General features: G+C 34.4%; 1 protein-coding gene across 5 annotated transcripts in view; it reads left to right on the top strand.

Moving 5' to 3' along the window:
- PGAP1 (post-GPI attachment to proteins inositol deacylase 1) overlaps positions 1-14,084 on the top strand; it is a 67,839-nt gene that overhangs the window by 9,647 nt on the left and 44,108 nt on the right. For all 5 annotated transcript variants that reach the window (XM_058188195.1, XM_058188174.1, XM_058188184.1 and 2 more), the window contains 9 exons: positions 3,479-3,654; positions 4,204-4,375; positions 6,867-7,027; positions 8,007-8,059; positions 8,186-8,252; positions 9,289-9,394; positions 10,625-10,680; positions 11,880-11,963; positions 12,734-12,783. In XM_058188195.1, coding sequence (XP_058044178.1) covers positions 3,479-3,654; positions 4,204-4,375; positions 6,867-7,027; positions 8,007-8,059; positions 8,186-8,252; positions 9,289-9,394; positions 10,625-10,680; positions 11,880-11,963; positions 12,734-12,783 — 925 coding nt within the window. The remainder of the gene's footprint in view (positions 1-3,478; positions 3,655-4,203; positions 4,376-6,866; positions 7,028-8,006; positions 8,060-8,185; positions 8,253-9,288; positions 9,395-10,624; positions 10,681-11,879; positions 11,964-12,733; positions 12,784-14,084) is intronic.

Raw genomic sequence — 14,084 nt, forward strand, 5'->3', positions numbered from 1 at the left:
TTGTAAAAAAAAAGAAAAGGTTCCTCTGGCGATCCCAGCTGAGTTCCTCATCACCAGAACCTTAAAAAAATGTTTTCTACAAGCTCTTCATCTGAAGAGCTTGTTAAAACAATTATTTTAAGAGGTTCTGGGCTGCTATGAGGGAACTTCAGCTGGGATCATCAGAGGAGCTTTTAAAATCTTTTTTTCCTCTGGCGATCCCAGATGAGTTGCCTCATCATCACAGGCTTTTAAAATCATTTTTTAACAGCCCCCAACCATGCCCACCCAATGCCCCCTCCCCACTTACCTATAATTGCTGCTCCTTTCGGGCTGGCAAAGCCATGCTTTTCATCAGTTGCATCAGCTAGCAACTGACTCTGCCTGCCTAAAATCCATCTCCTTGTGAGCAACTTAATCTGCCTGCTTTGCTGGCTGAGGAACTCTGGGAGTTGAAGACCACAAACCTTAAAGTTACTAAGTTTGGAGACCCCTGGTCTAAATAAATAAATAAATAAAATAAAATAATAAAATAAAATATTTGTGCAGCTTTCTGAGATTTGGTGTGTTTCTGTAGTGTTTCACTCTAACTACACAAACACACAAAATCTCACAAAGCTGTATGTGGCATTTTGTGTGTGTGTGTGTATGCGAGTCAATTGTGTTGTGTTGTGTTGTATGTGTGTAAAGTGTGAAAGTGTGAGGTTCCTTTCGCTCACAGTGAAGTGTAGCTGCTTTTACATTGTGTGTGAAATGTAGCTGCTTTTACATTGTGTATGAGTCAGTTGTGTTGTGTGTGTGTAAAGTGTAAAAGCTGGTTTCTGGTACCTCTTATTGTTTTGTATACTTTGTTTATTATTTTCATTATTTATTGTTATTGGCCACACCCACCCAGTCATCTGACCACCAAGCCACGCCCACCAATTAAGCCACACCCACAGAACCGGTGGGAAAAAAATTTAGATTTCACCCCTGCAGTACATTCTTTTTTTATATATATAAAAAAGTTTTATTTTAACATTCATATCCAATAACATATTTAGTGTACCATCATATACAATTAATCGGACCTGCCCGGTCACCACCCCCTTCCTTTAACTCTCTTCCCTTCTCTACCTTCTTCTACTTTCCACGACCATCCTCCCCTTCTCTTATCTATATCCTCTCCTCCTTCCTCCCTACTCCTTTCTTCTCCCTCTTCTATCCCTCTTCCTTCCTTTCCTCTTCCTCCTCTTCTCTTTCCTACCTCCTTCTCTCTTCTACTTCCTTCTTTCCCATCATTCTGAAATGGTAGCCAGGCAGCTCTGATCTTACATTAATTATACATCTTCAATCATCTTTGTACATTAACTATCAATCCATTTTCTACCCTCATTCCCCTCCCCTCCTTCCTTCCTCCCCACCCCGGGGCTTCCCAGAACCGAATACAGGGTATAAAACTAACAGCAAAAATTAAAATATAACACAAATCATAATCCATAGTCACTCCTTAAAACCTCAACTCCCCTTCCAGAAACAAAGAAAATACATTTCTTCCAATCCATTATATATCAGACCATTCCACTCCTAGAGTTCTCAGAAATTTCCGATTGAGTTGGTGTTTGTTCTTCAATAAAGTACATAGTTTTTAATATCCAACCTTCATCAATCAATACCAAAACAACGTTCCATCTTCCAATATTCACCAAGGGTTCTTCTAAAATGTCTTTCTTCCTTAAGCAGTCTCTTAAGAATAGTTCATATTTCCAACTTAATTTCTTAAATTTTTCTGTCCAACCTTCAAGGGTAAACAATAATCCATCTTTTCATATCTTTGATATCATTTATATACATCAAATAATATTACAAATATCCAATATATCAATTGTAATAATTAAAATCTTCACTTTACCTTGCTTATATCAAATAACATTATTAAATTACACCTATAACTTATCCAAAATATATCTGTTATAACAATTAAATTCTAGTTAACCATATAACAACATTACATTCATCTCTTAAATATAATATTTAATCCAAATTCCTAAATTTTACTATCTATCCTCCAAAGTTAAACAATATTCCATCTTCCTATTCCTTTACACCTCAAATATATCAAATAGTACCCGTAAAATTACACATTTATATCCAAAATAAATCATTTACAAAAATTAACCATAATCACCCTGCAGTATATTCTTAACACAGACGTCCATTTGTAGTTTCTCCTGGACAATTTGAGTTAGCTGGGCAAATTCCATTGAGAAAATGCAATCCTGCAAATAATTTGGAGCCAAGCCACATATAGTATATAAATTATCAGGAGCACTGTAAATTGCATTGGGAAATCTGTCTGTAACTAGTATAGCACCTATAGCACTGGTGTAACATGTTCCCTCTGGCAAATTCTGGTTAGCAGATGGGCTGCTGAATTGTGAATGAACTGAAGTATCTGAGTAGTCTTCAAAAGATCCCCCACGTAAAGGTCATTGCAGTAAGGTAAATGGATGGTAGCAAGGGGATGAGTCATTATAGTAAGATCCTCCTTTTCAAGGTAGGGTCCAAAACACCACCCAAAACTGGGAGAAGCCAGCACTGGCTGCAGTTTTCACCTTCTGTTTTAAATGGAGCCACAATCCAGAAGGACTCAAAAGTCACAGGCTTGCTCGTTAATGGCTGCTAGTCCCTGTCAAGAGACTATTGGAGCAGACAAATATCTCTGTTGGATAACAAGTGTCTTGTTAGGATTCTTAATTTAAGCCTCCAAGCATCAGGATAGGGGGTTCAATAAATTCTAATCTGGTCTAGAGTATCAATATACAGTTGTGAATCATTAATGATATCCAATCCCAAACTATTAGATGACCTTTTCCAGAGGCTGCATGGGAGAAGACTGACCTCTGACTTCCACAAAGTAATAGCTACTAGGCTAGTCCCTCTTTCCCTGTCCTCCCTTCCCCTTCTCTGACTGGTACCACTACAACATATTACCCCCAATCTCTCATAGGCAGTCCAAAAGTATACCATGGATTACAATATTGAAGGCCATGGAGAGATCTAATATGGCATAGATAGGATACACTATCTTCATCTTGGGCATGGCAAAGATAAATTACTACTACATAGTAATTACTACTACATAGTAATTACTACTACCATAGTAACAGCCAGGCCTGAATTCTGACTACAAGGGTCAGATAATGCACTTTCTTTAGAGTACCATAAATTGAATCCCCACCACTGTTTCAACTGCCTTTCCCTAGTGTTAATTGTTTAACATCTGAACCCATAGAGCTCACTAAAATTGCTGAGAATGTTTCAACTTTTCTAAGGTTCCATTTCAAAATAATATTGTTGTTCTTAAATTACATTGCATAGTAAGCATGGATTTTTGGAACTTGGAGTTTGAAGACATAAAAATTGTTTTCTGCCTCCTCACTGTCTCTTTTAGGGATCTACTTCACCATCCAAATCCAGGATTTTAATTATCTCTGCTTCTAATATATGCTTTTTTCAGTACGTTCTCTTGGATCAATAGCACTGAGAAAGGCAGAAGATATGGATTTCAAATATCATTTTGATGTCTTCAGTGTGAATTTCAACGAGGAACTTGTTGCATTATATGGTGGAAGTCTACAAAGGCAGACAAGATTTGTGCATGAGTGTATCAAAATAATTCTTAAATTATATAAGGTATGAAAATAAACACAATATTAACTTTTTACTGTTTTGTGCCATTATCCCTATGATGCAGAAAATATGGAAGATGGCCTTGATGAACAGAGAGAAGATCCATTACCATGCAGTGATCAGATATATATGGCTTGAACCTATACCCAGAAAGTGATTTAAGAAGACACCTCAGACAGGTCCTTCCCCAATTCACCTGAAGATAAATGAGGGAGCATGGGAAGCAGATTCAAGCTTGCAAGATTCTGTTATTATAGCAGGGGTGTAAAACTGGCGGTCTTTGAGCCAGATATGTCATACGCAAGCCACGCTCACCCCAGATCCACGAATGGGAAAAACATTGTGAAACATCACGTGACAGCAACATGATGTGGCTTTTTTGACACCCATGTATTACAGCAATTCTAATAAAGATAGCTTTAGGCAACAATGTCTGTTCCTTAGTCTGGTCTACCTTAAAAGATTGACATATTAACTATTAAATGGGAAAGAATTTGTGTTTTTATATGTTTTCATTGTGCCTGATGTGAAATTATTTTTCATTTTTTGAAGGGTCATGAATTTGCTCCCCGCAGTGTTGCAGTAGTAGGTCATTCCATGGGTGGTCTTGTTGCAAGAGCACTAGTGATTCTTAAACATTTTAAACCCGAACTTCTCAATATTCTTATTACTCAAGCGACACCTCATGTTGCACCTGTGTTGCCTTTAGATCAATATCTTGCTGGTAAGTTCACCCTAAGAATTTTGGGATTGGTCAAGTTTTGCTTTGCCTTCCCCTTCTATTTTGCTTTTGCTTTTTCACTTTTGAGTAATTGAATAAGCTTCATTCCCATTGATTTAATGAAAAACACTATTGGAAATTCTAGAAACTTCACCTTCTGTTATTATACTTACTATTAGCAATTTCACCAGAAATGTGTTGTAGAGTAGAATAATGTGGAAGATAATCAGTTTTGAAAGTTGATATCAAGATTTTCTCTCAATACATACTTGTTTAATCATTGTTTGAATATACAGGTAGCCTTAAATTTTATGATGAAAATAATTGTACTTAAATATGTCCTGGCTGCATCAGTGATGGCCACTTATGTGCCTGCACTTATACAAGACAGGGGCTTAAAAATAATCATATTCTGTTTCTGCATAGTGTTTGGATTGGATCACTAACTTTGGATTCTGAAAAATCCAAGGTACTCCAGAATTCTTCAGATATTATTTTCAGATCCCTCACTTATGTGGGCAATTGGATAATATTGTAACACATCCATATCCAAGACTCTTAAAAATTAAAACAAGGATTATTTGTCTGATGTTAATTTGAAACAGACTACTAGGAGAGTCTGAGCATGAATATTAAGTTCTTACACATCAAACTAGAGACCACTTCAGATAGTTTATTTATTTGATAGCAAGGAATATTTCCATTTTTCTTGTTAGCCCAAAGCCAGTTTCTTGTAGCTAATCCTGGAGAATAGCATTCTTTTTGACCCCACAGTCTAGGCTTCACTAAAAAAAAACTAGTTTGGTAGAGTTAGACCATATCCCTGCCATTAGCTAACTGATCCATGTTTCAGTATTTTATCTTCCATTTTTGAAAGAATTATATAAAAGCCATAAAACCATGAAGTCTCACTTAGGAATAGGAGATCAGAAACCAGGTACTCAACATGTGGGATCAAAGGGATGACCATTGGTGTCCCAATAGGGGTGAACTAATTTGTTAATATCCCCAATAATACTGCAGCTATAAATGAAAAATTGCTTCTCACCCCCAAAAAGCAACTTTTGTTCTAAATGGCACCATATTCATTATGTTGCTCATATTCCAGAAAAGATGTGGCATCCATTAGGAAAACAAAAATGATCTTAGTCTGGGAAAACAAGAAAGCATGAGAAAGAAACTCAAAATTTCCCAGTATTGATACTGTTTGGTATAAACGGGACAGAAAGAAAATTCTTTTGAAAGCCCACATCAAGCAGAATTTCAGTATTTCTTATTGGTTCCATTTCCTGATCTGATCTACCTTGAAGCGCTATCATGCATGTTGAAGATAAATTATTATTTTTTAATTCTCAAAATCTTCAAAATAGCCAGCTGATTTAAAGTATTTGCCCCTTGCTTAGCACTGGCATTTCAGTAGAATATCTTTCCCACTATATTTAGTAGAATTGGGCTATATCTCTTCTGGGGCCCATAGAAGAGTATTTAAAAGTATTTAAGTACTTTTAAAGTTTCAAACAAGTAAATCTTTGGGGGGATTATCCTGAACTGTGAAGGCAAATTAATCAACATTTCCTGTATTGTGGATTGCTTTACTTTAGACTTCAATAATTTTTTTAGCAGAATTCAAACACAGGATCTCAGATTTATTAAAATAAAGCTAAATTTTTCCATCTCTTATTATATTACAATTGCACCATCATCCAGGACTTACCCAGACTATCTTAAATTCATGCATACTTCACATACGAGACATTTTTCTCTGGCCCAATTTGATGCATTATCTATCAGGGGAATAACTGGAATATATTTCAATCTCCCATATTAAAAAAATTTTTGTATATGTTCAAATAACCCCTTGGTCTATAAAAACACCCACTTTATACACAATAGCAATTAAAATATATAACTCAAATTATTGCAATATATGTATGCATGTGTGTGTCTATGTATGTATGTATGCATGTACTGTATGCATGAGTAGGATTTAAGGTTTGTTTGGTTTTTATAAAATACATGAATTTACATGTTGAAATAGATTTAAATCTATAGAAATAATTTAAATGGATACGGTCAAATATCACATTGGGATAAGATTACTGCTGTTAAAATGATTACAACTTTGAAATTAATGCATATCAATACGAATTTTCATTAAATATTTCTTACATATAGATAATAAAATGTTAATGGCAAGCAAAACTCTTTAGGATATCTTTGACCAATTTGAGATTACCTTATGTAGATTAGAGGCTTTAACCTGCCAGATTTAAATTATCTTAATTCTACATTTTTCTGGAATGAGATTTATTATTTTGCCTTATTGGTATGCTGAGTTGGCTTAGTTTTTTCTTGTGTGAAATTGGATAGTGGAGAAATGAAGAATTATAAGATATGCTGATATGTGTTACAAAATGATCTATACTGAAGATATTGCTGAACCTCAGGAAACAAAACTGCTAAAATGATATTTAAAAGAACATTCTTTTCATAGATTTTTACTCAACCGTGAACCATAACTGGATTCAGAAGGCTCAAGAAATAAGGAATCTAACAACCCTTTCTGTAGCAGGAGGATTTCGAGATTATCAAGTTCGCTCTGGATTGGCTTTTCTGCCCAGTTCAAATAGTCAAAATTGTGCTTTATCTGTTGTGGTAAATTCTTTAATTGTTGCTTTTAAGCCTTGGCTTTTGACGGCCGTTAAATATTATTGTTAATATTCCTGAATAGTTTAATCCTTTTTTTGCCCTAACATCTGTCCTAATTGAATGTAACGTTCTAAATTGAGATCTCAATTTGAGTAGAATTCATTGCTAAATTTATTTGGAGATTCTTCCATGCTCCAGAAATAGCACATTATATTTGATTTAAAATTTTCTCTATAGAAGAAAATATATGTAGCTCAGGGTTGAACTTGATTGTTTTCTTACAGACATTACCCAACTAGTAAAGGGAAACTACTGTATATAAACAGGAAGTAAAACACACCTTCACTAGCACTGGTGATATTATCTAGTTGGGTAATGAAATGTTTGCAAGCAAACAAACTCAGAGAACAAAGACTCCACAATGTTCTTGGTTTTTTTGCCATGTCTAGCTTGGGTTTTACTCCAAATCCCTTGAACAGAAAAACCTGTTTAAAAGAGGATGTCTAAATCATATTAGCTGTAACTAAACTGTTGGTTTATGCTAAGAATTAGTTTGTATCCAATTTATATAATTGTACTTCAGTTTTTAATCTTTATTCTTTCAGTGAATGAGGTGTCTCACAAATTCATTGAATCAATAAAGAAATATGAATCTGTACACAGTTTAAATTAATAATAGAGAATTCTTATGTGAAGTATACAAGACCATATTTTTCTGGTGCTTCTCAAGCAACAGTACAGCAGCATCCAAATGGCAAAATGAGCAGACATTTCAAAGTATAATAAGGCAGAATTGTCTGCTGTTCAAAGAAGGAGGAAAGAGTCACATATTCTATATGACATGCTTGGTTTTTGGATTTTAGTCCTAACAATGTAAGCAGGATTTCAGCCATATTTTTTTCAGCAAGATATTAGCTTCTAGTAAATAAATACATGTTTGGATGTTCAGTTTTAAAATGAATAATACAAATCATCTTTTAATCAGAGTTCAGCAGTTCCTCGAGTCTGGGCTTCCACAGATCACCTTTCCATTGTTTGGTGAGTAGTTAAAAGCTTTTTGGTACAAGGATTGATATATTGCTGTTCAAATATTTTTATTTGGCTATTATTTGCCTTTTAATTTATCTGTTTTTTACAAGCATATTTCCCTTATATTCTTTTTAGGTGTAAGGAATTGAACTTGGCTACCATCAGAGCATTTTTTGACCTTATTGACGACAATACTAAACAGGTTTGCATTCCTCGAAGATCTGTGCATGCTTTCTGGAAAAAGCATTTGTTTGAATTTTTTTTTACATTCCTACAAGTAATGTAGCAGTGTTAGGAATATTACCACCTACATTACAGATCTCATTAGAATTATAAATACGTTTTTCATTAACTAGGCTGTTACTGCCATTGTAGTGGCAGGGCTGAGTTCATAAATGAAAGTGTAAGAGTCTCAGTGTGCTTTCTAAGAAGCCCACTTCATACCTTACTTTGCCTCCAGCCGTGGTGTAAATATTTTTCAATCTAACAAGATATAGACAAAATTAACAATTAAAAAAAGAAAATGTAAAAATCGCTTTTCAACTTCCCTTTTATATTCAAAATACCCATCAGTAGTGGAAATAGAAATAAAAGGTATTCAAATCACAGATTTTTACTGAAAAGGAAATCACATAGAAAAATTATGAAAGGCACTGGGCAGATGCCACAGGTTATAGATTTGTTTTTCATTTCGGATAACCCTACTGTAAAAGAGCTTCCAAATTGCATTAAAATATGTAATATTCCAAATATGTATGGAGAACATAAACACCAGGAAAAAATGAAGCATTGACCAGGCAACACAGAAATTAAAATTAATACAAAATTAGTTACCTTTTCTCTATTTCTTTAGAGAATAGAGCAGCCTTAGAAATAATACTACCTCTGTTAATTTTCTGCTGGAGAATTCTCCTACCTGCAGATTCCAGTTTAAATCTAAGCCTGAGGGGAAACAATTAATCCTCTTGGCTTCCAACCTATAATCCAAAACATTTGCTTTTTTTTTTTTTTCAAAAGGAGAAACTCTTTTCTGTCTAGCTTGGAAAGGAAAGGGGCTGGGGAATTGTGGTCTGTTTTTTGCAAATGTGCCCAAACCCATGTGATTCTGCTTGAAATTGAAAAGTTGTTGATTTTGTGTCTGGGAAGTATTATCTCCCAAGGTTATTAATAATGGTTAGCCTCACATGAAGCCTCAAAAGCTTGTTAACATTTTTCTTTATGTGTTTGTTAATTAATAGATAACAGAAAATCCCCAAAGAAAAATTCTGGTCCTGAATCACCATTTTTTAAAGTATCCAGGAAAACTCTTTGAAGAAAGACCTGAATCACTTACTGAGTTAACAGGTTAGTGTGTCCAGTGTTACTGTGTGTGTATGACTTCCTTTGATGGGCAAGAGTAACATTAAATCCAAAGGAATTGAATCAATATATTTCATTCAATTTTTTCCTCTAAGTTCTGGAAAGTAGCATAGGAATATTTTCTGCTGCAAAGCTCAGATCATTAAGCCAGTCAAACGATTTAAAATCTATTCAAAATCACTTTTGCTAATTTAAAAGCTAATTGAAAAAGAATAGGAGACTGAATTACAACACTCAGTCTTTGTTTAGTGACTGTCTTGTTTAGTGATCATTTACAGTTACAGCACTGATTTTAAAAAGTAACAAATCCTCACATTTATGATCTTCGCTGGCCTATAAAGCAAAGGAAAGCTGAAATACGATCATAAGCATAGCACTGGTTTCATTCAGCAACTGCTTTACTTAGTGAACAAGTTGTGTTTCAATTATGGTCACTAAATGAGACTACTTGTAGGGTATCATAGATCAGATCTTGTCTCAGCTCTGAATTTGTTAGACAGCTGCTTCTTTTTTGCTAAGGATCTCATGTGCAATGCTGGCCTAACATTGTAGCATTACAAAGCCCAAAGGCAGGGAATATTACTATGGTAAAACCCAAGCAATTTATTTTAAGATCAGGCATTCAAATTTATAACTGCAGTTTTCCAGTATGAATACACACCTTTAAAAAAAAAAGTGAACTAATCTTAAGGTATCTTTTCGTTTCCTCACTGTAAATGCTGGAGTGTTTACTAGGAACATTTATCTCTCTGTATCTATGCTTATTCCTTCTCTGTATGATGTCTGGGCCTGGGCAAATGCATAGGTTAAATAAGTGTTGCTGTTCCATGTTTTCTCATAATGTTGTTCTAAGCAGACAGCATGATGGTGTGACAAAAAAAAACCCTTCATCATTGCAACCACTAGTGTTTCATTATTTAATGTTTGTTATTCCAACTAAACTATAAAATATAAAGATGTAAAAGCTTTACGTATTCATAAAAAGCTTGAAAAAGAATATTTAGTAATGATACTGATGCTAATTTGCCTGCTCCGAACTAAAATCAGAGGAGAAGAATTTTGTTTTTGATCAATTCAAAAATATTTGTTTTTCTATGTTAAAAAGAGACATGCTATTTTTGATTACACAACAAAATTATTGTGGTGTGGTAGTACAGGACAGCAAAAAAAAAAAAAGTAATCCAGTATGAAGAAAAGTATTGGGTTTTTTTTCAGGAGCATCAATTTGGATTAATATAAAAACTTCAAAATGGTCCTACAAAGGATACAATGTAAGTAATATTTTTCATTTAAAATGAAATTATTTATTAGCTTATGTAGAAGTTTTTTTTTTAATGTGGTTCTTTTTAAGTTTAAGCAGGTTTATTTTTCTAGTAGTGCTAATGTTTGAATTTAGCACCTTCCCTATGAAAAATATATGCTCTACCACTTATTTACAGCTTTTTCTCTGATGGAAAATCTAGAATTGAAAATAGTATTGTAATTATTGAACCAAGGCTTCCCCATATCCAATCTAGCTGTTGAGATGTGCAAAACCTTTGTAGGTTTGAAAAGTTTACAAGTCAAAAAGACAACCAAATGTTCCGAGCTCAGAACAAATCACTCAGGACAAATCTCTCATTTCATTTTACATTTCACATCTGCCTGGATGTTTTTAAAAAACTGTCCAAGCCATGTAGATTTGGTGAGTGGATTAGTGAATAAAAGCAGCAGACACAATAAAAACAGCAGAGAAAGCATGAGGGAGAATTATGTTACATCATCATAGTGTTGATAGGTAGGTTTACTGATGAATTTAAATTCTTTGCTATGGAATTTATGAGTTGTTAAAGTATATTATTGTCCCTCTATATATTCCTTTTTCAGGCTTGTTTCAAAATGTAAAAGCACGTAATAGGTACATGCCTTACAGATGTTGTTGGTGCCCTGTTGAGCTTTCGGATTGCAAATAAAAAAGCTATTTTGCTTTACTGAATTTTGCAAGCAAATATTGAAGTTCTCTGTGCATATTGATCGAAAAGCCCTCAAGCCAGTCATCAAAAGAAGTGCAACTGTTACATTGTTTGTAGGCTAGGTTGAAGCAAATCTATTGCTACTGGTATCCAATTTTACCTTAGTTTAGTTTCATGATTGTGCAGGCATCTGCTGCGACAAGCTTGCTTAATCATTGTTTCCAATTTTTTGCTATGTTGAATTAGAAATATTTTAATGATTCACTTAGCTGATTTTTCTGTAGTTGGGTGATAAGTACGGTAATATTTAGCATGAGTCATCACTATATTTATATTTGTGGCTTTTGCATGGAAAACAAAGCAAATAGCATCCTTCAATTTCTCATTGTTCTCTATGATAGAATACTTTCAATGTTTGAATGTTTTATTCTATCATTTAAAATATTATAGCACAATTTCTCAGTGTAAGCTATAGTTTTATTATGTTCAACTAAACATTTCTGTCTTTTTCTAAATAGGAATCAGATGAAAAATATTTTAGTTTTTCCCTCTCAAGCCAAAGAAAATCATTCACTCATATTTACTGCCAAAACAGTATATTGGTGAGATATTATTTCCTTCCTAACATTCATTTTAGTTGTTATATGATAATGCATCTGTTTTAAGGAATTTTAATGTTTTAAGCCAACAGCTTCTCTTAATCTCTACGTAAAATGGATGATTTCATAAAGGGAAACTAGATCACAAACTTTCCATGACATCATCTTTATAAAAAATTTTTGGATGTTGTTTCAAAGTATTAGTAGCACTTGGAAGTATTAGGAAATGTTTTTAAAGCCTGCTTCAACAGAATGTTCAAGTGTTCTGTTCATAACATTGAAAAAAGTGACTTATGACCATTTTTCACACAATCATTGCAGCATCCTCATGGTCATGTGATCAACGTTTAGATACTTGCAAATATCTCATTTATGATAGTTGCTGTGTCTCGGGGTCATATGATCACCTTTTGCGACCTTCTGACAAGTAAAGTCAATGGGGAAGCCTGAGTCACTTAATAATCATGTCATTAACTTAACTGCAGTGATTCACTTAGCAAGTGTGGCAAGAAAGCTCTTAAAATGAGGCAAAACCCATTTAATAACCATCTCACTTAGCAACAGAGATTTTGGGCTCAATTGTCATTGTAAGTCGAGGACTAGCTATATTTACAAAAGCAGTTTGCACCAGTGCTAGTAGCCAGTGCTGTTTTTGATAAATATTTTTAGGAAAATAAAGTAAATTATTAATAGGTTAGGTTAAAAAAATACAGTAGGAATCTACATACATTTTAATTTTCTCTTTATTGTTTTCTTCTCCTTTTAAACAAAAGGATACAAATAGCTGGATATTTGGTTGTATAAACAGTACTTCATCAAAGTGGTAAGCATATTTTATTTTTATGAGATTATAAAAATAATTTCCTTTTTAAATTATTTATTTAATTGAATGAAAACCCCTGGAGAAGATATGATATCTCCACAGGTATATGACTCCACTTTTGTCAGAAGTAGATAAGATATGTGTTGTGCGGTCTTATTGAAAAGTAACCATTCTTCAAAAAGGGAAATCGGCAAACACCTGTTAGATATCATCCAGTTAACCTGCTAGATATTTCTTCTAAGTTTATGTCTTGATCCAGCCTCAGGACTCAGATTCTGGATCTAATCTGATGAACAAGTGGAAGGTCAGCCTCAGCAGACACTTTATGCCAGATATCTTCTGAATAAGTTAAAAGGTTGGAAAGAAAATGGAAATGAAATGAAACAAAATTCTTCCATCCAGAACTGGCAGGTTTTTCAAAAAGGACATAGCACATTAGATCACTGCACCACTTTGAAGATTCTCACTCAGAAATATACTAACGTATACACAAAACAACCTCAGGTTTTACCTCTGCCTTTTATTCGGTTCAGAACTTGACTATGGGATAAACTAGTAAGGGCAGATATTGATAGAGGCCTTCTCAAATGAATAATTATTAGAGACAGAGTAAGAATGGGCCTACAAAGGTCTTTGTCAGATCCTATTTTATTGGAGAGAAGAGTTAGAACAAGGCTGTTTACTTGCTCCTTTCTTACTTCATATTAACAATATTGTAGAAGCCATTAAATCACAAATATTTTTCTACCCTCTCACTGAATGGATGGAAAATTTCACTGTTCTTTTTTTACTCATGTCAGAAGCACCTTCAAATTCTAGATATATAACCTTCAATACTGAGCAAATAAAATAGGTGTAAAATAGGTCATAAAAGTTTAGTACATGTGGCTTCTGGGTGGCGCCACCCTTCTCGTTGGGTGCTAATTTATGGCACTCCGCATTGAATATGGTAAAAGCCGGATTTAACAACTGATCCCGGCTTCATTTCTCTCTCTGGTTGAAAGAGAGAGACAGAGCAAGGGGGAGGAGTTGGGTAGATTCTCCTAGGGGCTTTGTTTTTGTAATACAAAGCCCTGAACGGTCGAATCCCCTTATTTACCCCTCCCCCACCTCCAGTATTCTCTGCGCTCCTGAAAAAGCAGGAAAAGAGGAAGGTGTCCACTTCTGCTAACAATTGATTTCTTTTTGTGGATACGAAAAGCAGGCGGAACGAGTGTGAGGAACAATTATTGGTTTACAAGTATTTTTGATTTTCTGACTTCCGCCCCCCCTTCAGTTTCGTTTTAGAGAAACTGAAAGCA

The sequence above is a fragment of the Ahaetulla prasina genome, chromosome 1 (assembly GCF_028640845.1).
Source record: "Ahaetulla prasina isolate Xishuangbanna chromosome 1, ASM2864084v1, whole genome shotgun sequence".
Taxonomy (NCBI): Eukaryota; Metazoa; Chordata; class Lepidosauria; order Squamata; family Colubridae; genus Ahaetulla; species Ahaetulla prasina.